Source organism: Pongo pygmaeus, chromosome 1, assembly GCF_028885625.2.
Source record: "Pongo pygmaeus isolate AG05252 chromosome 1, NHGRI_mPonPyg2-v2.0_pri, whole genome shotgun sequence".
Taxonomy (NCBI): domain Eukaryota; kingdom Metazoa; phylum Chordata; class Mammalia; order Primates; family Hominidae; genus Pongo; species Pongo pygmaeus.
This window is the reverse complement of record NC_072373.2, coordinates 99,009,618-99,035,406: the sequence shown is the minus strand read 5'-3', so window position 1 is coordinate 99,035,406 and position 25,789 is coordinate 99,009,618. Positions and strand designations below refer to the sequence as shown.

General features: G+C 41.1%; 1 protein-coding gene across 8 annotated transcripts in view; it reads right to left on the bottom strand.

Annotated features, from left to right (window-relative positions):
• The window catches only part of POGZ (pogo transposable element derived with ZNF domain), a 56,634-nt gene that overhangs the window by 10,682 nt on the left and 20,163 nt on the right, over positions 1-25,789 (bottom strand). For 6 of the 8 annotated variants that reach the window (XM_063663422.1, XM_063663432.1, XM_063663434.1 and 3 more), the window contains 7 exons: positions 17,155-17,330; positions 16,095-16,203; positions 14,602-14,892; positions 14,302-14,520; positions 11,417-11,523; positions 10,409-10,746; positions 9,857-10,011 (listed from right to left, as the gene is read on the bottom strand). In XM_063663422.1, the coding sequence (XP_063519492.1) occupies positions 9,857-10,011; positions 10,409-10,746; positions 11,417-11,523; positions 14,302-14,520; positions 14,602-14,892; positions 16,095-16,203; positions 17,155-17,330 (1,395 nt within the window). The remainder of the gene's footprint in view (positions 1-9,856; positions 10,012-10,408; positions 10,747-11,416; positions 11,524-14,301; positions 14,521-14,601; positions 14,893-16,094; positions 16,204-17,154; positions 17,331-25,789) is intronic. The other 2 variants (XM_063663431.1, XM_063663435.1) reach the window with 1 other exon arrangement.

Sequence of the window (25,789 nt, the reverse complement as noted above, 5' to 3'; positions counted from 1 at the left end):
ATTATACAGTATGGCAAAAAGAGAGATTATTTACATTTTTCTCACTTTAATGGAATTAGTTTCAAGTTTTTGCAAATATGAAAACTGGAAGCTTAAAGCCTTGGGCATTTACTGGACAATGTCTAACCTCCCCCTGCCCCCAGCCCGCTACACCCCAGGCAAAGAAATATGAATAAAGTTGAAATAATTCTTTTTTTTTTTTTTAACTACCTAGAACCCTGGATTTTTGTTTTTGTTTTGAGACAGAGTCTCATTCTGTCTCCCAGGCTAGAGTGCAGTGGCTCAATCATGGCTCACTGCAACCCTGACCTCCCAAGCTCAAGCAATCCTCCCATCTCAGCCTCCCAAAGTGCCAGAATTACAGGTATGAGCCACTGTGCCTAGCCAAGTAATTTTTTAAAGTAAAACAAACAAATAAACAAAAGCCAGGGGTTCTTAATCTGGGGTCTATGGAACAGGCCTCTAGGAATCCAGGTTTTCTCTGAAATTATTTGCAAAAGAGTAAAATGTAGATTTTTCTAGGAAGAGGATTCACACATTTCATATTTATTCTCAAAGAGGTCTGCAACTCCATTTAGAAACACTGTCTAGAGGTACATTAGGTGCTATGAGGACATGGATAAATAAGAAATTCTGCATAAAGGAATGAGGAAAAGCTATAATAACATATAAAAGCTGAACTGTCAAAGAAGAATGGGGCTCAGCCAGCCAGAGAGAGGACCAAGAGAAAAGCAGGAGGAAAGGCAAGTAGGTATGAAAGTTAGGTATGAAAGTTAACCACATGTTTGGGAAACAGTTAACTAGCAACATAAGAATATTATCTCTTTTCCACCCACCCCCTGATTTGTTTACCTCTTTCATTTTTCTTTTCTAGAACACCTTTAAGCAATCTTTTGTCCAGGCCTTTCTTAGTCTACGTTTTCCCTAGGCAATCTCATTTAATCTTTCTCCTATAACCTATTTATCAGCTCTATTTTCACAGCTGTCACACAACATCAATAATAAAAACACTTATTAAGCAATTTCTAATGTACAAGCATGTTAAGATTTACATGTGTTGGCTGGGCGCAGTGGCTCACGCCTGTAATCCCAACATCTTGGGAGGCCAAGGCAGGTGGATCACCTGAGGTTGGGAGTTCAAGACCAGCCTGACCAACATGGAGAAACCCCGTCTCTACTAAAAATACAAAATCAGCTGGGCATAGTAATGCATGCCTGTAGTCCCAGCTACTTGGGAGGCTGAGGCAAGAGATTTGCTTGAACCTGGGAGGCAGAGGCTGTGGTGAGCCAAGATGGCGCCACTACACTCCAGCCTGGGCAACAAGAGCGAAACTCCCTCAAAAAAAAGAAAAAAAAGATTTACATTGTGTTATCTCAAGAAAACTAGTGAGGTAGGAACTCAAATATAAGGGGATTTAAGAGACCTCTGGTAACCTTTGACACATCAGTTCTACAGGGGAAGGAGCTAATACAGAAAAAGATTCAAGAGGGAGAATGAACTGATTCTCCATAGTGGCTATCCTAACACTGTCCCTCTGAGCACCATCACCCTCATTCCCTCCTTAAAACCTAACACAATACACAATCTCCTACTTTGAGGAAATAGGCATGAACAACTGTAACTTCTGCTGCTTGTTTTCCAAACTATGGAAGGATAGATCTCTTGTACCTTCCTAAGGCTCATCCAACCTCATCATGCCATGTATTCCAAGATTTTGTCCATTCGTTTTCCCTGTCTTGAATCTTCCCCACCCCTGACAGGCTCCGATTCCTAAACATGATTAAGCTCCTTAAAGAATCCTTCTCTCAATCCTATTTCTTCCTCAAACTTTCTCCTTTCCACTAACACAAGATTTTTTGAAAGATTAGAATAACCTACATCTGTTACCTTTAATGAGATGCTCAGGAGGTGGAGGTAACGATGCCAGGAGGAAAAATGTTAAAATATTTGAAGAAATGGGCTGGGTGCGGTGGCTCACGCCTGTAATCCCAGCACTTTGGGAGGCCGAGGCAGGTGGATCATGAGTTCAGGAGATCGAGACCATTCTATCCTGGCTAACACGGTAAAACCCCATCTCTACTAAAAATGCAAAAAAAATTAGCTGGGTGTGGTGGTGGGCGCCTGTAGTCCCAGCTACTAGGGAGGCTGAGGCAGGAGAATGGCATGAACCCAGGAGGCAGAGCTTGCAGTGAGCCGAGATTGCACCACTGCACTCCAGCCTGGGCAAAAGAGCGAGATTCTGTCTCAAAAAAAAAAAAAAAAAAAAAAAAAGAATATTTGAAGAAATGTACCTTAAGATAGCCACTATGGAAAATAGGAATAATAACTAATAGTCTTAACCATTTTTTAGTCCCAAATCTGACACTAACAAAAGCTATGCAACCTCTCCCTTGAAAAATGCACAAACACAGGCAAAGTTTATATGTAATTTCAAGGGGCTCACAGGACACCTCACCACCAAGCAGGTTAAGATTTCTGTATTAGACATAAATATAAAAAGACTATGAATCAGGGCCGGGTGCGGTGGCTCACGCCTGTAATCTCAGCACTTTGGGAGGCAGAGGCGGGTGGATCATCTGAAGTCAGAAGTTCAAGACCAGCCTAGCCAACATGGCGAAACCCCGCCTCTACTAAAAATACAAAAATTAGCCGGGTGTGGTGGTACATGCCAGTAATCCCAGCTACTCGGGAGGCTGAGGCAGGAGAATTGCTTGAACCTGGGAAGCGGAGGTTGCAGTGAGCTGAGACTGTGCCACTGCACACCAGCCTGGGTGACAAGAGCGAAACTCCATCTCAAAAAAAAAAAAAAAAAAAAAAAAAAGAAAAAGAAAGAAAAAAGAAAAGACTATGCATCATACAGAGTGCGGTGGCTCACGCCTGTAATCCCAGCACTCTGGGAGGCCAAAGCGGGTGGCTCACTTGAGGCTAGGAGTTTGAGACCAGCCTGGCCAACATGGTGAAACTCAGTCTCTACTAAAAATACAAAAATTATCCGGGTGTGATGGCACATGCCTGTAGTCCCAGCTACTTGGAAGGATGAGGCAGGAGAACTGCCTGAACCCGGGAGGCGTTAAGTTGCAGTGAGCTGTGATTGCGTCACTGCATTCCAGCCTGGGTGACAGAGTGAGATTCTGTCTCAAAAAAGACTAAGAATCAGCATTAGACAAACTTATGAAAAGAACCCTAGGGCCATATAAGCTCCTTCAAGTCACTGCACTGCTCTTAAACAAGTGTGAATAAAAATGTAATGCATTTTTTGGTCTTCTTTTTTTTGAGATAGGGTCTTACTCTGTCACCCAGGCTGGAGAGCAGTGGTGTGATCATATCTCACTGCTGGCTCGACTTGCTGGGCTCAAACAATCCTCCCACCTCAGCCTCTTGAGCAGCTGGGGCTACAGGCACATGCCACCACACCTGGCTAATTAAAAAAACAAAACAAAACAAAACAAAAACAGAGATAGAGATAAGGTCTCACTATGTTCCCCAGGCTGTTCTCAAACTCCTGGGCTCAAGCAATCCTCATGCCTTGGCCTCCCAAAGTGCTAGGATTAGAGGCATGAGTCACCATGCCTTGGCCTGTAATGTTAAGATGATACTGTTATCACAATTAAATATAATGATCCACTGATATTCTGGGGACAACTCAGAAAATTTTTAAATAAACTAGGTATTCAATGTTATTAAGGATTTCTGATTAATTCTGTTAGATCTTTTTTTTTTTTTTTTTTTGAGACAGAGTCTTGCTCTGTCGCCAGGGTGAAGTGCGATGGTGCGATCTCAGCTCACTGCAACCTTCCTCCCGGGTTCAAGTATTATTCTCCTGCCTAAGCCTCCCGAGTAGCTGGGATTAGAGGCGCATGCCACCACACGGCTAACTTTTTGTATTTTAGTAGAGACGGGGTTTCACCATGTTGTCTGGGATGGTCTCGATCTCCTGACCTCGTGATCCACCCGCCTCGGCCTCCCAAAGTGCTGGGATTACATGCATAAGGCTCTGCGCCCGGCCCTCTTTTTTTTTTTTTTGAGACAGCGTTTCACTCTTGCTGCCCAAGCTGGAGTGCAATGGTGGGATCTCAGCTCACTGCAACCTCCGCCTCCCAGGTTCAAGCAATTCTCCTGCCTCAGCCTCCCAAGCAGCTGGGATTACAAGTGTGCACCACCATGCCCAACTGATTTTTTGTATTTTTAGTATAGACAGGTTTTCACCACGTTGGCCAGGCTGGTCTTGAACTCCTGACCTTAGGTGATCTGTCCGCCTCAGGCTCCCAAAGTGCTGGGATTACAGGCGTGAGCCACTGCGCCGGCCTATTAGATCTTAACAAAGGTACTGTGGCCATATACCAAAAAAAAAAAAAAAAAAAAAAAAAAAAGCCTTATTTTTTAGAGCTACATATTAAAATACTTAGGAGAAAAATATGATGTCTACAATTAATAAACAATTCAGAAAACAAAAGGAAAAAAATCCCCCAAAATATTAGCATGTAAAAATAAGCTACTTTTTGAAAAGGTATCTGCACTCCCATGTTTATTGCTGCACAGTTCACAATAGGCAAAATACAGAATCAACCTAAGTGCCCATCAACAGATGAACGAATAAAGAAGATGTGGAGGCTGGGCACAGTGGCTCATGAGATCAGGAGTTTCAGACCAGCCTGACCAACATGGTAAAACCCTGCCTCTACTAAAAAAATACAAAAAAATTAGCCAGGCGTGGTGGTGCGTGCCTGTAATCCCAGCTACTCGGGAGGCTAAGGCAGGAGAATCACTTTAACCCAGGAGGTGGAGGTTGTGGTGAGCCAAGATTGCACCACCGCACCCCAGCCTGAGCAACATAGCAAGACTCCTTCTCAAAAAAAAAAAAGATGTGGTATATATACCCAGTGGAATATTACAGCCATAAAAAAGAATGAAATTCTGTCATGCAGCACATGGTTAGAACTGGAAGTCATTAATGTTAAGTGAAGTAAGCCAAGCACAAAAAGACAAATATCACATGTTCCCACTCATATGTGGGAGCTAAAAAAAGTAGATCTCATGAAGAGAGAGTAGAATGGTGGTTACCAGAGGCTGGGAAGAGTAGGGAAGTAGGGAGTTGAAGAGAAGCTGATCAACAGGTACAAATATATGGTTTGAAAGAAGAAATAAGACCTAGTAGATCAGTAGGGTGACTATAGTTTACAATAACCTGTTGTACATTTTAAAATAGCTAGAAGAGAATAATTTGAATGTTTCTAGCATAAACACACAGAGTGATGAATATTCCAAGTACATTAATTTTTACAGATTATATGAATGTATATTAGATTATCACAGGCATCCCTAAACCATGTACACCTATTATGCATCAATTCTTTTTTTTGAAAAAGCTACTTTCGGGCTGGGCACGGTGGCTCATGCCTGTAATCCTAGCACTTTGGGAAGCTAAGGTGGGTGGATCATGAGGTCAGGAGTTTGAGACCAGCCTGGCTAACATGCTGAAACCCCGTCTCTACTAAAAATACAAAAAAATTAGCCGGGCATGGTGGTGGGCGCCTGTAATCCCAGCTAGTTGAGAAGCTGAGCCAGGAGAATCGCTTGAAACTAGAAGTCGGAGGTGGCAGTGAGCCGAGATTATGCCACTGTACTCCAGCATGGGTGAAAGAATGAAGCTCTGTCTCAAAAAAAAAAAAAAAAAAAAAAAAAAAGCAAAAAAGTTACTTTCAACCAGGCATGCTGGCTCATGCCTATAATCCCAGCACTTTGGGAGGCCGATGCAGGTATATCATTTAAGGCCAGGAGTTTGAGACCAGCCTGAAAGACACGGCAAAACCCCATCTCTACTAAAAATAAACAAAAAAATTAACTGGGCATGATGGCACATGCATGTAATCCCAGGAACTTGGGAGACTGAGGCACAATAATTGCTTGAACCTAGGAGGTGGAGGTTGCAGAGAGCCAAGATTGCACCACTGCACTCCAGCCTAGGTGACAGAGCGACTGTCTCCCAAAAAAAAAGCCGAGCACTGTGGCTCACACCAGTAATCACAGCACTTTGAGGCCGAGGTGGGTGGATTGCTCGAGCTCAATAATTTGAGACCAGCCTGGGCAGCATGGCAAAACCCCATCTCTACAAAAAACACCCCCCAAAACAAGAAACCCCCAAAATTAGCTGGGCGTAGTGGCATGCGTCTGTAGTACCAGCTATTCAGGAGGCTGAGTTGGGAGGATCACCTTAGCCTGGGAAGTGGAGGTTGCAGTAAGCCAAGACTGTGCCACTGCACTCCAGCTTGGCTAACAGAGAGACCCTGTCTCAAAAAAAAAAAAAAAAAAAAAAAAAAAAAAAAAACTACTTTCATGCCAGATCTGTCAAGGGTGCAAAAAAGGAAGTTACGAAAGACAGCAAGGATAAAATTGATATATACTAAGGAAAGGTGATTTTGGTAAGTATAAAATTTTGTCATAAGAGACCCAAAAATTAAAGTCAGGGAAACCAAGAGAAAAAAGATCAATGAGGGTCTACATTGTCTGCTTCTTTTCCATAAGGAAAAACTTATCTTCCCTCTGTGTAATTTTATTATTTGTGGAATTTCGGAATAACAAAATCCACCCACCATATTACGCATAAAAATGAGTTAGGTGCCCAGCCTGGGCAACACAGCAAGACCCTGTCTCTACCCCCAAGAAAAGGAATAAATTAGCTGGGTGTGGTGGCGTACGCCTACAGTCCCAGCTACTCAGGAGGCTGAGGTGGGAGGATTGCTTGAGCCCAGGGGTTCGAGGCTGCAGTGAGCTAAGATTGCACCACTGCACCCCAGCCTGGGTGGCAGAGGAAGACCCTGTTGTCTCAGAAAACTGGTGTTTTCACTGAGAGGTATGGATGAGTTACTCTGGCTTCACATTACTGACAGTGAAGAATCTTGAGTCCTATTCTAGACCAAGCTGGCTACCCTGGCACTACACTGCAGTGTCACCATTGATTCTTTTTTTTTGAGACAGAGTCTTGCTCTGTTATCCAAGCTGGAGTGCAGTGGCGTGATCATGGTTCACTCTAGCCTTGACCTACTGGGTTCAAGCAATCCTCCCACCTCTACCTCCTGAGTAGCTAGGACCATAGGCGTGCGCCACCACACCCAATTTTTGTATTCTTGTTGTAGAGATGGGGTTTCTCCATGATGCCCAGGCTGGTCTCGAACTCCTAAGCTCAATCTGCCTGCCTCGGCCTCTCAAAGTGTTGAGATTATAGGTGTGAACCACTGCACCTGGCCCGGTTGATTCTAATATACATTCTACTCCCAAATGATTAGTCCAAAGTTCCACTGTCTAATATGGTGGCACCAGCAACATGTATCTAGTGAACACTTAAAATGTGGTAAGCTCAAACCCAATTTAGATTTGTATTTCAAAAGATCTGTTTTTTAATGGAGGAAAAAATGACAAATATCTCATTAATTTTAAATTTTGAATTCATGTTGAAATATTTTTAATATACTGAATAAAATATGCCGTTAAAATTAATTTTGCCTGTTTTTTTAAACTTTACAGTAGACCCCCTTTGCCAATGGGAAATATACGTTCCAAGACCCCCAGTGCATGAATGAAACCTCAGATAGTATTGAACCCTATACAGACCATGTTTTATATATATATATATATATATACACACACACACACACACACACCTATGATAAAGTTTAATTTATAAATTAGGCAAAGAGATTAACAATTAAAAAAACATACATAAAAGGACAATTATAACAATATACTGTAATAGAAGTTATGTGAATGTGGTGTCTCTCTCAATAATCTTATTGTACTGCACTCACCTAGTTTTGGACTGTGATTGACTGAGACTAAAATTGAGGGTAAGGGAGCGCTACTGTATTTAAAGTGAAAAAAATTAAAATTACTCATGAAGCTTGCATATTTCTACTGCCTAGTGTTAGTGTAAGCCACTAATGTCAATCCCATTTCCCTTGCCAATAAATGGTCAAAGAGATATAAAAGGAAAGCAATTCTCACTCATAAGAAAACAGATTCAAGAAAGAAAGATGGGAAGATAACATCTCTTCTTTGTCTAACAATTTTTTGTCTGGACATAGTGCCTGACACTTATATAGCCACCCTGCTATGAGCCAGAGACAAGAGAATTGTTGAAAAACAGCAGGGCAGTCAAGTTCTAGGCTGAAGAATCCATTTCTGTATCTCTCAGTTAAATGATGTAACAGATATTCTTATTGTTTTCTTTTGTTTTGAGACAGAGACTCGCTCTGTCATCCAGGATGGAGTGCAGTGGTGGGATCTCAGCTCACTGCAACCTCCACCTCCTGGGATCAAGTGATTCTCATGCCTTGGCCTTCTGAGTAGTTGGGATTACCTGCGTGCACCACCACAGCCAGCGAATTTTTGTATTTTTAGTAGAGATGGGGTTTTGCCATGTTGGCCAGGCTGGTCTCCCCTGGCCTCAACTGATCCACCCACCTAAGCCTCCCAAAGTGCTGGGATTACAGGTGTGAGCCACCATACCCAGTCCTTGTTGTTTAATTCATTTTTAGTTAAGGATTTTTACTTGCAGCAAATGCATCCAGATAATATGCATATGTCTTCTATGCTTTTGATCATGCTGTTTTCAATCACCTGAAAGCTTTTCTTACTACTCTCCATCCGTCTAAACCTTTCTTAAATTTAAGGACGACTTTCTTGGAAACCTAGTCACAAGGATTTTTTCCCTTCTCTGAAGTATTTCACCTATCAATGATATCTTAAAATGTCTATGTTTATAATATACTATCTTGTTCTCACATTTTCCTATATTTACATAATTTTTGTCTTTACAACAAAACTGGAAATCCCATAAAGGACATGAGAAGTATTCTCAATACTGGGCTTAAATCCTCACTATGTCTCCTTAGTAGAGGTGTATTTAGAGGTGTATGCTCATAAGCAAATGACTCAATTTCTTTGAGTTTATGTTCAGCCTACATCTATCTATAAAATGTACAGTGTAGAAAACATTCCAGCTCACCTTATATTTCCTTGAAAGCACTGTCTTAATGATAAAGTACTTCATAATATTATCTTGTTTTTTTTTGGAGATGGAGTTTTGCTCTTGTTGCCCAGACTGGAGTGCAATGGCATGATCTCAGCTCACTGCAACCTCCGCCTCCCGGGTTCAAGCGATTCTCCTGCCTCAGCCTCCCAAGTAGCTGGGTTTACAGGTGTCCGCCACCACGCCCAGCTAATTTTTGCATTTTTAGTAGAGATGGGGCTTTGCCATGTTGGCCGGGCTGGTCTCGAATTCCTGACCTCAGGTGATCTGCCCACTTTGGCCTCCCAAAGTGTTGGGATTACAGGCGTGAGCCACCGTGCCCGGCCATATTATCTTTTATTCTACTTAATTTCTTTGAGCTTATGTCCAGTCTACAACTATAAAATGTACAGTGTAGAAAACACTCCAGCTCATCTTATATTTCATTGAAAGCAATGTCTTAATGATAAAGTACTTCACAATATTATCTTTTAGCCTACATAAAACCTATCAGGGTATTAACTAAAGTGGAGGAGCAAATAGATGACTGTTCTTTCTATAAAGAGACCTAAGAAATTCATTACATTTGTTTTTCTACAGTGGTTCTGAATCAAGTCCCCTAATAATTCAGGATCTAACACTGAACTCAATCCATGCTTGAACAAAATAAAAGTCAGGTTTGTAAAAAAAAAAAAAAAAACAAGGTGAATGAAGAACTGGCTACAAATATGAAAAGTACTTCCTCTACACTGTTACCCCATGTAAATAAATATAATGGGCTCCCCGAAGCGCCATTCAATGAGTGAATAGCAAGGTATATTCCCCTAGAGTTTAAGAGTTTCCAAACTTACTAGTAGATTCATAGGGACTATGAACATTTTCCAAGTGGCACTGAAGCTGGAAGGGAGTGGAAAACTGGCGGTAACAGTGCTGGCAGATAGTGTGACCATCTACCTCACCGTTCTGCTGATCGAGTTCTACGTGGTGTTTCATATGGTTCATGAATCTGTAATAAAGCACAAAGAGAAAGCACAGAAAACATAAAAAATCGGTAGCCTTTTAGAAATATAACGGTAAAATCACAGAACAAACATTATCTGCTCCCCTCCATTCCCCAGAATTCCTGTTTGGGATATCCTTTTCTGAGCCCAGAAAGATAATGAGTTCTTGCAACTAAGAGAGTTACGTGAAACGAGATACACTGCTTTCCCTTACTCGATCCAGTTACCTTTTGTTTATTACCACAATATCTCCTTCTATAGTCCTAGTTATTGATTTAACGATAACCCCAGCAAGACTGCATAGTAGTTAGGTCCATTCTCCAAAGAGAAAGACTTAAAATATATAAGAAAATGTAAGTCTTCTCTTGTCCAAGGTAACTTCCAAGGCTCTTCAACACTTACCGAATATTGTTTTTTAGCCTTTTGGTACAATGTGGGCATCGGAAAGATGTGGCGACCTTAGGGAAATTTGTGAGCTGGGCTACTTTGCCACCATCCCGTCCATAGTAGAAGTCATCTACAAGCATAATGAGTTTGGTCTGGACGGCATCACCCACGTTCTCATTTGGCTCTGGTACTTTGGTAGGTGGTGACAGAGCAGGAATAGGCGTAGAAGAGGGTGTGGAAGCAACAGGAGCTGTTTTCTCAGGGGATGGCGGCTTTGCTGCTGATGGGACACTGGGTTCTGAATCCAGGGACTTTCCTTTCTTCTGGTATTCAACCATTTCTGGGCAACAGTACTATAAAGAAAGACATCTGATCATTCTGGTTATCCTGGGGGCTAGAATGTGCTAATTCCTTAACTTCACTATCATTCCTTGTTAACGGTTTGGTTTCAGGCATTCTCATTCAGCTTTCACCCTTCAGTTTTTTAGTGTTTCCAAGTTTCACTCCTTTTCTAGAGTATATCCACAGCCATATGCCACCCAAGCACTATACTTTGTACTTCTCCCTCCTGCCTGTCTTAGGTCCCTTAATCATTAGTATAACTTGGCTCTGAGCTCCCTGGCAAAAAAGAAGTTCCAACCCTTTTATCTGGACTAATACCAAAAAATAAAGCTAAAAAACGGAAATAAGAGCTCCCGATTCATCCAATGACACAATTAACAGAAAATGAACTGAGGCCAATATGGTTTGAGTCCTTATTATCTATAAACCTGTTCTCCTGTGTCGTTTCAAAATCTACCACGCTAAGAAAGTAAGATCACATATGTACTGATCTATTTGAGGGTCTTTAAATGCATCCCATCACATTCCAAAGTACACAGCTCTTCTAAAAACAGACCAAGAGAAACAGTAACCCTTTAAAAAGCTTCAGTCATTTTAGAGCCCCTGCTTTACAAGCTTCCAATATTAATGAAGGTAAATGGCAGAAGCCACTTAAGCTGGATCACAGGTGATATCACTTACACACATGTGACCTCTCAAAGCTTCAGTAACACGAAATTGAGCATTACACCGTGGACATATTTTCCGTCCACCATCCTGGAGGTCAAATACTGGGATGGAAGAGGTCACTGGAAGAAGTGAGAAGAATTGATAAGATTAATACAATGACACTGGAAAAAGATTACTAACCTTTTGGGAAAAGGTCAAACACTCCCTGAGAAGTATATAAAAGGGTAAGCAAGCATGAGAGATCACTATGGTTTTTTGTTTGTTTTTGTTTTTTTTTTGAGACAGGGTCTCTCAGTCTGTTGCCCAGGCTGGAGTGCAGTGGCACGACCACAGCTCACTGCAGCCTTGACCTCCCTGGGCTCAAGATCACTATGTTTGAGGCTTCCTTTTATTGTTCTAACTCTAGGCCAGGGGTCAGCAAACCACAGCGCACAGATCAAATCCAGCCCAGCTACCAGTTTCTGTTTGGCCCATAAGCTAAGAATAATTTGTATGTGATTTTTTTGTTAAGGTTTTTGTTTTTTTTAATCTTGCAGAACTGAAGCTATATCCAATAAAAAACTCCTCACCATTCTCCCCTCGCCTCCACCCCGGCAACCACAATTCAACTTTGTCTCTATGAATTTGACTACTCTAGGTACCTCAAGTAAGTGGAATCATATGGTACTTGTCCTTTTGTGACTAGCCTATTTTACTTTAGCATAATGTCCTCAAGGTTCAACGATGTTGTAGCACGTTGTAGCAGAATTTCCTTTCTTAAGCCTGAACAATATACCATTGTATGTGAATACCACATTTTATTTATCCCTTTATCAGCTGATGGACCTCTGTGTTGCTTTCACCTTTCAGCTATTGTGAATAATGTTGCAATGAACATAGGTGTACAAATACCTGTTCTAGTCCCTGCTTTCAATTCTTTTGGGTATAGAAGTGGAATTCCTGGAGCATACAACAATTCTATCATTTTTAACTTTTTGAGGAACCACCATACTGTTTCCAAAGTGGCTGCATCATTTTACATTTCCACCAACAGTGCGTAAGGGTTCTGCTTTCTCCACATCCTCAACAATATTTGTTATTTTATGGTTCTTTGATAGTAGCCATCCTAATGGGAGTGAGACGGTACCTCATTGTGGTTTTGATTTGCATTTCCATAATGATTAATAACACTTAGCACCTTTTCATGAGCTTATTGGCTATAACTTTCTTTGGAGAAAGGTCTGTTCAGTCCTTTGCCTACTTTCCTACCTTTTTTTTTTTTTTTTTTGAGATGGGGTCTTGCTCTGTTGCCCAGGCTGGAATACAGTGGCACGATCTCAGCTCACCACAACCTCTGCCTTCTAGGTTCAAGCAATTCTCCTGTCTCAGCCTCCTGAGTAGCTGGGAATACAGGCACACACCACCACGCCTGGCTAATTTTTGTATTTTTAGTGGAGACGGGGTTTCACCATTATTGGTCAGGCTGGTCTTGAACTCCTGACCTCGTGATCCACCTGCCTCGGCCTCTCAAAGTGCTGGGATTACAGGCGTGAACCACCATGCCCAACCAGTCCTTTGTCTATTTTTTAAAAAGGTTGTTTGGGAGTTTTTTTGTTGTTGAACTGGACAAATTCTTTATATATTCTGGATATTAACCCCTTATTAGATATATAATTTGCAAATATTTTCTCCCATTCTGTGGCTTCCCTTTTCACTGTGTTGATAACATCCTGCACAAAAGTTTTAAAATTTGATATAATTTAATTTACCCATTTTTTTCTTTTCTTGTGTATGCTTTTGGTGTCATATCCAAGAAATAGTAATCACTGTCAAATCCAGTATCATGAAGCTTTTTGTCCTATGATTTTTCTAAGAGTCTTATAGTTTTAGTTCATTTAGGTCTTTGATCCATTTTGACTTAATTTTTATATTTATTGTAAGGTAAGATCCAACTTCATTTTTTTGGACATGGATATCTAGTTTTCCCAACACCATTTTTTAAAGGTTTTTACTTTTTTTTTGAGACAGGGTCTCCTTCTGTTGCAATGGCATGATCATGGCTCACTGCAGGCTCAACCTTCTAGGTTCAAGCCCAAGCCATCCTCTCACCTCAGACTCCTGAGTAGCGAGGACTGCAGAAATACACCACCACGCCTGGCTAATCTTTTTTTTTTTTTTTTTTTTTTTTTGTAGAGATGGGCTGTCACCATGTTGCCCAGGCTGGTCTCAAACTCCCAGGCTCAAGTGATCCTCCCGCCTTGGCCTCCCATAATGCTGGGATGAGGTGTGAGCCACTATACCTTGCGACTTTTATTTTTAAATGGTTTAAATAAAAGAATAAAATTTTTCGACACATGAAAATTTTATGAAACTTAAATTTCAGAGTCCATAAATAGTTTTTAGTGGAGCATAGCCATGCTCATTCGTTTATGTATCTATGGCTGCTTCCACACCACAACAGCACAGTTAATAGCTGCAACAGAGGCTATATATCGTGCACAAAGCCTACAACTTTACTACCAGGCCCTTTACAGAAAACATTTGCCGACCCCTGCTCTAGACCATTGAAAACCCTCATGCTCATCATTCTCAACCTGAAGATCTCGCTACCAAATCCCAACTTTAAAACCTTGCTCAGAAATCCATCTCTTCCATGAAGTTATCTTTCATTATCTCACCCATCTCTGATCAATCAATTTCACTAATCTCCAAAGCACAATTACACACAGAATTTCTTGGAGCTAATTCAGTTACACTTTTTGTAAGTGGCTTTCTCCTTACTAAAGTTTCTGTAAGAACAAACTACCGCAGCTATATTTTATTATTTTTCTATTTCTGAGTATAAAGCTCTGATACAACAAACACTTTATTAATGTTTTTGAATGACTGGCTGCTCAGGGTCTTTCAGGTTATTGTACCTTTCATTGAAGACTCAGGTCCACTGGTTCTTTGAGAGCCATGAGCAGAGCTGTTGTTGGACACCACCACTGGCCCAGGACTCTGGCCCAGGGAAGGGATGGTGTTAAGAGTATTCACCAATTTGGCCACTTCATTGCTATTTTCGCCTGTAACACCAGGTCGCTTCACAGTGACAAAGCTGGCAATGCTCACTGCAGGTGGAGAGGGGAAGGAGGGAGCTACGATGACCAAGTGATAATCATCTGTTCTCCACCCACCATCCCATCCTAGCTCTGCCATCTCCTCTTCCCAAGCCTTACCTAGCTTGGGATTCGTGGTCTGGTTTGACTGGCCTGGAGACTGAACAGCTAGTTGCCCCAGTGAGGTTGGCTGTGTGGCAGTGGGAGTGGTGGAAGTGCTGGGAGTGGACTTGGTCTGCTGGGACTGGGACTGTGGGACGGTGCTTCGAATGGTAAGAGTGGCCGGGATGACGGTGGTGAAGGTGTTGGTGGTGGGCCTCACAGGCATTGTGGAGCCTGGCCTCACAGGGGTCATCTGGGAGAACACTTGTGGAACTCCAACTGTCGGCTTAACAAACTGGGTACCTGGGGCTTTAAAAGAGAGACAAAGTACCAGATCTTGGTCAGTGAGCTCACCTATAACACATTCTCCCTGCCTTTACTGGAAAGATTATTTCCCCAAACTGATGGATGATCATCAGAGGTTTCCAAGAGTAGTATAGATTCTAAAGACTAAGAAAGCACAAGGTGTCCATGTTGACAAAATAAATTAGCCTGGGCAGCCTAAAAACATTAAGTTAAATAAGACTCCCATCAACTCCTCCTAAAACACCTTACCACACTGCCTTTTTAATTCTAAGAATACAATCAGTGGCTTGACCTCGGTACTAGAAGAAAAGAGTGGGAGGCAATATGGGTGTATATAGGCCAAATGGCAAACCTGGTCCTGAAAAAAGAAATCAGTCTTTCTCAGAGTACTAAAGGAGTCTTCCATCCTCTTCTATCAACTCAGAAGACAGACTATGCCATTCTACTAGGATGTCCCAAAGAGGAATGTCTCCTGGCTCAACTGTAGACAATTCCACTGAGAAAAATAAAGAAATACCAGAGTAAGCTGGTCAGACTGAGGGCCAAAAACCCCCGTGGGCTATGAGAACAAAAAACAAAACCTTAGGAAGACAAGCTACAGAAGTACCCTTACAAATAGCTAAATTAAGATACTCTTTTTTGGTGTGAATTGTAGTAAACTTATACATGCTAAATAGAGCAATGGAAAATTCTAAGATTTTAAAAAATTATCCTTCTCAGAATCTTAAAAAAAATATACTATCTAGCAGAATCTTAAAAAAAAAAAATACTAGCTAGTCATTGACAGTATTTATCCATAAAGGGAATGTCATTTGTTTACATCTAAAATCTATGCTATAAAATTAAAACAAAGTTTATAATCCCACCGTGCAAATGAGGAGATGTGTAAGGAGTGTAGAATTTATGAGTTTGCATTAATAACATAGTCTTAATAGCTGACTAAACACCAGTTACAGAAAAATGACTGTAAACTCTGTTTTATTACTTGATGAAGGGTGGTGAAAAGTTAAACAGAAATAAATAAAACCACCACCCTGGCCAAAGGTTAGAAACAGATTTTTTTAAATTGGGCTTAAATCATTAATATTTTTATATTTTTAGATTTTCTTTAAATATACTTACTAAATGACTTAGGATATTTAGAACAATAAAAACAAATCTTCTGGATGCCGGTTTATTCCAAATGGATAGACATTTTTCCTTACCTGGAACTAGTGTAATTGGTCTAACCGTTTGGCCTTGCTGTACGTTCAGCACAATCCCAACCTGATTCATTGCATTTTGTACAGGCCGGACATTCCTTACAGGAAATCCCTGTATTAAAAAGCAAAATGATCTTTAACATGGAGACCAATTAACACTAACAAAGATTGTAGTATGACCCACATCCAAAAATAAATTCCCATACTCTTACTTAGTGGTTCTTTCTCTAGAATTAGAGCTTTCAAATGACTGAGATGGAAAAATTTAGGAAATTCTGGCAAACTTTTGAGCGACAAAATATCAAAATTAGAGAACAAGCTTTGGTACACATGAGCAAAAATGAAAACCTATTTCCTGACTTAAGAGAGCATCGGCTTAAAAAAACCTCATCAACAGACTGGCTCCCTAAAGTGCTAAATGAACAGAAGTGGGGGTGGGGGGCGGGGGGAAGAGCAATGTTCACTGGAGTGATTCAACATACAAACAATCCTAAGAAATTGTTCCCAGTCTACTTCAGGCCATAAACCTTTGGCAAATTCATAAGAATTTACAACTCAGGAAGCCACAGGCAAAGAGAAACATTTGCCTTTAGAATCCATATTCAGAATTAGGCTTTCAACTTCAATTCAACACATTATATATCAAATAAGTCATCTTCCTTGTCTCCCAAAGGTCTCCATGAACTCCACCAATTACATATACACATCTCCAAAAGTTAACTAACTCACCCCATGTGAAAAGGAGCAGTCCAAGCAAAGGGTGAAAAGCCTCAAGAGCCAAGCGTTAAGGCTTCCTAATCCAAGCTTTCCCAATAATTTCTGCCTAGACTTTAATCAAATCACTTAATAAACTTCTAAGGGGTTTAAAGAAGATATTACCCAGCCATGCTATGCTGGGCTTTCCACAGTCGGCATCAAATTACAGAACAGTAAATGAGAAAGCCAGGTCAAAAGACAAGACTTAGAACCACTTCTAATGATGCCAAAGACCCTAAGTCAGAGCTTTCAGAGGTTTATAGTCTTTCTCTCCTCTAGCAACCTTGGAATTCAGAGTCCTACTCACCTGCGTAGTGATAAATATTGGTTGTGAGGCCACAGGGGAACTAGTCACATGATTGGCATTCTGCATGACCTGAACAGGCCTCAATACTGGTTGAGTAACCATTGTGCCCAGACCTGGGGCTGGATTCTGGGTCAGGATGAGTGGCTGTCCACCTTGCTGGACCAAAGGATTGCCAGCTAAAGGGTAAAGGAAGAAAAAAAAAAAGGAATGTTAGAAACAATGTTAAACCCACATTTTACTTTATTTTATTTTATTTGATACAGGGTCTCACTCTGTCACCCAGGCTGGAGCACAGTGGCACAGTCACAGCTCACTGCAGCCTCAACTTTCTGGGCTCAGGCGATTCTTCCACCTCAGCCTCCCAAGTACAAATCCACATTTTATTAGAAACAGAAATGGTGTCCTATATGCCAAAATATCCAAGACTGCCACTCATCTCAGGTTTAATGTGACCAAACTCACCACAAATTTAAGCTTCACCCAAATCTACAACTAACAGAAAAACAGATGGGGAGGGGAGGTTCACTAACACTTCACCCATAAGTCTTAACTGGGGATGAAAGACACATTAGAATTCTATGTGGCTAGCACCCTGACTCTCATGATTTAAGTGACCACACATAATCTCCCCCACCAAATCAGCAGAACAAAATATGTTTTTTTCCATATTTTAACTAGGTAAAACCTATTTTATTAGAATATAATATTAGCTAATCCCCCTTAATTTTTTAAAAAGAATATTCATCAACAAACATTAATTCAGCAAGTACACAGAATCTAAGGAATGGTTTCTCTTCCTAGTAAGTTAAATCTGAGAAATGCAAGATTCTTTAAGCAACCACTGGGAACCCAGAGACTGACAGGCTACCTACTGTAGCCTTTCTCTTTATGTCATCAGGGCTGATAAACAGAAGACCTGGACAAAAACTAACACACACCAAGTAAAAATAACATGATTTCAGAAGATAATGATTCATTCATGAATAAATATTAATAAACTGGGCTATTTATTATTGAAATATCTTAAATTCTTTTCATTTGTGAGAAAATTTTATAAATATTTTTAAGTCCCCTATTTCATGACATTTGGTGAAAAAACCAATACTAAGTTTCCTGATTTACAAAGAATACTCAAACCAGATAGAAAATTTCAGAGAGCCAATATACCTAAGCCAAAGAGTCAAGCAGGTCAGGCATGGTGGCTCATACCTCTAATCTCAGTATTTTGGGAGGCCAAGGCAGGCACATCACTTGAGGCCAGGAGCTCAAGACCAGCCTGGCCAACATGGCAAAACCCGTCTCTACTAAAAATACAAAAATTAGCCGGGCATGGTGGCGCACACCTGTAATTCCAGCTACTTGGGAAGCTGAGGCAGGAGAACTGCTTGAACCAGGGAGGCGGAGGTTGCAGTGAGCCAACATTGTGCCACTGCACTCCAGCCTGGCGACAGAGCAAGGCTCTGTCTCAAAACAACAACAACAACAACAACAACAAGAAACAAAAAACCAAAGAGTCAAGCAAAATATGGCCTCAACTTTTTACCTAAAATCACCAGAATGGGATGGGCCCCTCTGAAATGTATGTTCCACTTGGCAGGTTATATCACCACAGTTAACTACAAAGCTAGACCACCAAAGGAATAAGTATGTAGGTGGCTACTAATGGGCCAACAGTGGCTTATCTCATACTCTCAGAAACTGAGAGCTCATCAGTAGACTAGACCCTCAGTTACTGAGCCAGAAGACTAGTGATTGTAGAGGCAGATAGATAAATAAAACAGAAAATTCCAGCAAGTTCTATCCATGTTAAACTATACTGGCAATTTATCTATGGTGGGTTTTAAAAATTTTTAAATGTTTTATTATGGAGAAGTTAAAACATACATAAAAAGAGAACGCTACAGTGAACCCCTATGTAACCACCACCCTGCTTCAATAATTATCAATGTATGGCAAGTCTTATTTCATCTATACCTCCTACATACTTACTAGTTCCCCTATCACTTTAAAACAAGTTCTAGATCATATCATCTATAAGTATTTCAAAATATATCTCCTACATAAGAACTTCAAAAAAAGATAAAAGAATCATACCAACATAACTCCTGAACATTATAATAATTATTCAATATCAAATACCCAGTCGAAATTCAAATTTACTTGTTTGTATTTTTTAAATAATTTGTCTGAATCCAGTTACAAAATGTTTGCAAAGTGCAACTGATGAACATAACTCAAGTCTTTTAATCTATAGGTTCTCCAACCATCTCTTTCTATCCTTTTGAAATTTATGGTTGAAAAATATTGACTAAGCAAAAGTCTATATTTTCTAGTCATTATTTTAACTGCTAGGACAAAAGAAAATAAATTATCTCTTATTTATCCTAATTCTAAAAATTCTTAAGATAATTACTAGCTCAACATCCCAATTAAATACAAGAAGGGAAAGATGGAGGCTTTTTGCATTTATGTGAAATCAGTCAGCATTAGCAAGTCTCTTAAAGACAGACCAGGTTTCCATGAAACCCGTAAATACCATTGTAAAGAATTTTAACAGCATTTTCTGCAAGTATTTTGTCTTATATCAGGGTCAAGTTTAAATTTTGGTGGACTGTTAGAATTCTTCCAAAAAGGCTGGGCAAGGTGGCTCATGCGTGTAATCCCAGCATTTTGGGAGGCCGAGGTGGGTGGATCACCTGAGGTCAGGAGTTTGAGACCAGCCTGACCAACATGGAGAAACCCCGTCTCTACTAAAAATAACAAAATTAGCCAGGTGTAGTGGCGAATGCCTGTAATCCCAGCTATTCGGGAGGCTGAGACAAGAGAACTGCTTGAACCCAGGAGGCAGAGGTTGCGTTGAGCCGAGATCGCGCCACTGCACTCCAGTCTGAGCAATAAGAGCGAAACTCCGTCTCAAGAAAAAAAAAAAAAGAATTTTTCCAAAAATACGGTACAATCAAAAAGTGGTTTTCTAAGACCAGATTAGATTCACAATGCAATGGAAAGCAAAAGCCAGACTATGCAAAGTCAGACTGGGTAAATTATACTTACTTATTTAGAAGCATTTTAATGATTTCTGCAATCTTTGCTCAAAGGAATTCTGACAATTCAAGTGTCTTACAAGGTTCTATTTCCAGAGGATGAAACAGGCAATCACAATTCCGGTGCTTTAAAAAAAAAGCCTTTAAAAGGATTATCCAGCCTAGAGCAGTGGTATGCACCTGTAGTCCCACTATTTGAGAGGCTGAAGCAGGTGGATCACTTGAGCCTAGGAGTTTGAGTCCAGCCTGGACAACACAGTGAGACCCCCATCTCAAAAACAAAACAAGGCCGGGCGTGGTGGCTTATGCCTATAATGTCAGCACTTTGGGAGGCCAAGGCAGGCAGATCACTTGAGGTCAAGAGTTCGAGACCAGCCTGGCCATCATGGTGAAACCCCCATCTCTACTAAAAATAGCTGGGCATGGTGGCATATGCCTGTAATCCCAGCTGCTTGAGTGACTGAGGCATGACAATTGCTTGAACCCAGGTGGGGTCTTCAGTGAGCCAAGATTGTGCCACTGCACTCCAGTCTGGGCAACAGTGTGAGTCTCAGTCTCAAAAATAAAAAATGAAAAATAGCCAGGCATGGTGGTGTGCGCCTGTAGTCCCAGCTACTTGGGGGGCCGAGGTGGGAGGATCGTTTGAGCCTGGGAGGTGGAGGGTGCATGAGCTAGCTGTGTTCGTGCCACTACTGCACTCCAGCCTGGGTGACAAAGTGAGAACCCATCTTGAACAAAACAAAGAAAACCTAAGAAACAAATGAAACAAAACAATCCACCTCATTGACAATTAATTCCATGAGTTTTCTTCTGTACTTCAGACGTCATATGGTATCAAGCACATTATTTTTTGAGACAGAGTCTTGCTCTGTCACCAGGCTGGAGTGCAATGGCGCAATCTCGGCTCACTGCCACCTCTGCCTCCTGGGTTCAAGTGATTCCCCTGCCTCAGCCTCCCAAGTAGCTGGGACTACAGGCACATGCCACCACACCCAGCTAATTTTTTTGTATTTTAGTAGAGACAGGGTTTTACCACGTTGGCCAGGATGGTCTCGATCTCCTGACCTTGCGATCTGCCCGCCTTGCACATTATCAAAAAAAAAAAAAAAAAAAAATCAAAGAATTATGCAACTAACTTTCTCCCTCTAAGTTTGCTCTCTCTTGATTTTTTTCCTTCATGCATTCTTTCTTTTTTTTTTTTTTTTCCACAAGGAGTTTTGCTCTGTCACCCAGGCTGGAATGGTGTGACCTCAGCTCACTGCAACCTCTGCCTCCTAGGTTCAAGTGATTCTCCTGCTCAGCCTCCCAAGTAGCTAGGAATATATGCCCACCACTATGCCCAGCTAATTTTTGTAGTTTTTAATAGAGACAGGGTTTCACTATTTGGCCATGCTGGTCTCAAACTTCTGACCTCAGGCGATCCGCCCGCCTCAGCCTCCCAAACTGCTAGGATTATAGGCGTGAGCCACCGCACCCAGCCTTCCTTCATTCTTTTAAGTTTACTTCCATACCCTTAAAGCCCAGAAATAGAGGGCTAAATACAATAGGAATTGAAAACCATAATTAGTTATACTGTAAGAAATTTATAACATTAAATTCACATCATTCACAGCTCAGAATTAAGCAATAGTTTATTTCACCTCATAATGTTTCTTTCCTATGCAAACATAAGATCAGTCAGAACTACAGGAATAATTTTAAAATACTGAGTAGTAAATTCTAAAGAACATCAAACAGAATAGTAAAAATATTCCAAAATTTTATTCCTGACACTTTTTCTTTTTTTTGAGATGGAGTCTTGCTCTGTTGCCCAAGTTGGAGTGCAGTAGCGTGATCTCAGCTCACTGCAACCTCCACCTCTCAGGTTCCAGCGATTCTCCTGCCTCAACCTCCCAAGTAGCTGGGACTACAGGTAAGTGCCATCACACTCAGCTAATTTTTTTGTATTTTTAATAGAGATGGGGTTTCACCATGTTGGTCAGGCTGGTCTCGAACTCCTGACCTCAAATGTTCTGCTCACCTCGGCCTCCCAAAGTCTGGGATTACAGGTATGAGCCACACACCCCAGCCTTGATACTTCCTTAAAAACAAAACACACACAAAAAACCAAACCCAGCTTTGAGATATAATCCACATACTGCCCATTTAAAATACACAATTCAGTGATTTTTTTTTGTATATTCCCAAGGTTGTGCAACCATCATCATCATTATTTAGTTCCAGAACATTTTCTTTTCTATTCTTTTTTTTTGAGATGGAGTTTCGCTCTTGTTGCCCAGGCTGGAGTGCAGTGGTGCGATCTCAGCTCACTGTAACCTCCGCCTCCCAGGTTCAAGCAATTCTCCTGCTTCAGCCTCCCAAGTAGCTGGGATTACAGGCACATGCCACCATGCTCGGCTAGTTTTTCATATTTTTAGTAGAAACGGGGTTTCACTATGTTAGCCAGGCTGGTCTCGAACTCCTGACCTCAGGTGATCCGCCTGCCTCGGCTTCCCAAAGTGCTAGGATTACAGGCGTGAGCCACCGCACCCGGCCTAGATCCAGAACATTTTCATCGCCCTCAAAAGAAACCTCATTTCCCCTAGCAATTATTCCCCATTCTTTTCTCCTCCCAGCCCCTGGCAACCACAAATCTAATTTCTCTCTCTGTGGACTTGCCTATTTAAGACATTTCATATAGATGGAATCATATAATATGTGACCTTTTGTGTTTGGCTTCTTTCTTTTTTCTTTCTTTTTTTTGAGACAGAGTTTTCCTCTTGTTGCCCAGGCTGGAGTGCAGTGGTGCGATCTCAGCTCACAGCAACCTCCGCCTCCTGAGTTCAAACAATTCTCCTGCCTCAGCCTCCCTGATAGCTGGGATTGCAGGCATGTACCACCACACCTGGCTAATTTTGTATGTCTGGCTTCTTTCTCAGCATTATGTTTTCAAGGTTCATCTATGTTATAGAATGTATCAGTATTTCATTCCTTTTTATGGGCTAATAATATTCCATTGTGTACATATATTACATTTTGTTTATCCATTAATTTATGGACACATGTTGTTTTTACTTTTAGCTATGACAAATGATACTGCTATGAACATTAGTGCACAAATTTTTATGTGAACATACGTTTTCCATTCTCTTGGGTATACAGCTAGGAGGAGAACTGCTGGGTCATATGGTAACTCTATGTTTAACTTTTCGAGGGCCAGGTGAGGTGGCTCATGTCTGTAATCTCAGCACTTTGGTAGGCCAAGACAGGCAGATTACTTGAGGTCAGGAGTTTGAGACCAGCCTGGCCAACATGGTGACACACTGTCTCTGCTAAAAATACAAAAGTTAGCCGGGTGTGGTGGCAGGCACCTGTAGTCCCAGCTACTCGGGAGACTGAGGCACAAGAACCATTTAAACTTGGGAGGCAGAGGCTGCAGTGAGCTGAGATCACGCCACTGTACTCCAGCCTGGGCAACAAAGCAGGCTGGAGTACAGACTCCGTCTCAAAAAAAAAAAAAAAAAAAGTAATACATGCCACAAACACCTTCCAGTTTGTGGTTTGTCTTCTCCGTGTGTGTGTGTTTTTTTTAATCACATCTTTAATGTTCTATTTATCAGTTTTACCCTTTATGGTTAGCTCTGTTTTTGTATTTGGTTTAAGAAATCTTTCCCTCTTCTGAGACCACAAATTTTTTTTAAATTTTAAATTTCTAAACTTTTTAAAGTACACTAAGTGAAACAATACTGAATTGTTTAAAAATTATTCTCATTTGCTGGCGGGGAGCAGTGGCTCATGCCTGTAATCCCAGAACTTTGAGAAGCCGTGGTGGGTGGATCACTTGAGGTCAGGAAATTGAGACCAGCCTGGCCAACATGGTGAAACTCCGTCTCTACTAAAAATACAGAAATTAGCCAAGCATGGTGGCGCATGCCTGTAATCCCAGCTACTAGGGTGGGTGAGGCATAAGAATCGCTTGAACCAGGGAGACGGAGGTTGCAGTGAGCCAAGATTGCACCACTGCACTCCACCCTGGGTGACGGAGTGAGACTTTGTCTCAAAAAAAACAAATGTTATTTCTCATTTGCTATGTTACTAATGTAGTAAGCAGATAATATATCAATACAATTAAACTGAAGGCTTAAAGGGAAACTGGGTTGTAAGAGGCAATATTTCTCATTCACTTTATTCTAAAGCCATATCCTTAAAGTTGGACTAGCATTTCAAGAGTTCCTAGGCTGGGCGTGGTGGCTCATGCCTGTAATCGCAGCACTTTCGGAGGCCAAGGTGGGCAAATCACCTGAGGTCAGGAGTTCAAGACCAGCCTGGTCAACACTGTGAAACCCCATCTCTACTAAAATCACAAAAAACTTAGCCAGGCATGGTGGTGCATGCCTGTAATCCCAGCTACTCAGGAGGCTGAGGCAAGAGAATTACTTGAACCCGGGAAGTGGAGGTTGCAGTGGGCCAAGATCACACCACTGCACTCCAGCCTGAGTGACAGAGGGAGACTCCATCTCAAAAAAAACAAAAAAGAAAAAACAAGAGTATCTGATGAAAAAACTTACAGAACTGTATGTATTTTTTATATAGATATATAAAGTGAAATAAATTAGACAATTGCAATTAATTTATGCTTATCTATGGATGAATTTTTTTTGGAATACACAAGACTGTGGTTACTTACCAGTCTATACCCACTGTCTTCTTTTTTTCATGAACATGGGTTATGGCTTAACATTTTAATTTAAATATTAGAGGCTTTTGAAGTAAATAAAGTCAATTTATATTTTTTAGAAAAAATTAGTACACTGGCCATAGGCAGGCTCAAGAATCAAGGGTACATTCAAGGAGTCAAGGAGACTAGGTCATCTCAGCATGTCATAAGATGCTCAGCTGGCCTGGCATGGTGGCTCACTCATGCCTGTAATCCCAGCACTTTGGGAGGCCAAGGAGGGAGGATCGCTTGAGCTTGGGAGTTTGAGACCAGCCTGGGCAACATGGTGAAACCCTGACTCTACAAAAATTACAAAAGTTAGCCAGGCATGGTGGCATGTGCTTGTAGTCCCAGCTACTTGTGGGGCTGAGATGGGAGGATTGCTGAGCCACAGAGGTTGAGGCTGCAGTGAGCTGTGTTCATACCACTGCACTCCAGCCTGGGTGACAAAGCGAGATCCCGTCTCGGGGGGAAAAAAAAAAAAAAAAAAAAAGATGCACAGCCATCTCAGTATGGGCCTTGGAACCCTGGGATCAAAGAAAAGGTTAGGTAAGCTGGTTGCTAACAGAACTTTAACAGTTTAAGAGACACATAGGACTAGTCCTGTGGTAGTGGGTTATCAGAACTTATAAACCTTAGTGTCACTAAAGTTGGTATACAACTCCCCCACTGCTAAATTTGACTGGCTTAAAAAAAAAAAAGAAATACACAGGAAAGCAATATAATACAGTGGAAATCCCGAAAGCTTTGAAGTCCAGAAAATTCAAATACAGTTTAGTCACTTAGCAACTATCATTACTTATAACTAAAGCAAATTATTTAGACTCTCTAGGCCTCAGTTTCCACATCTGTAAAATAATAGAAATCTTTACATAAATGGTTCCCCATCTTTACGTAT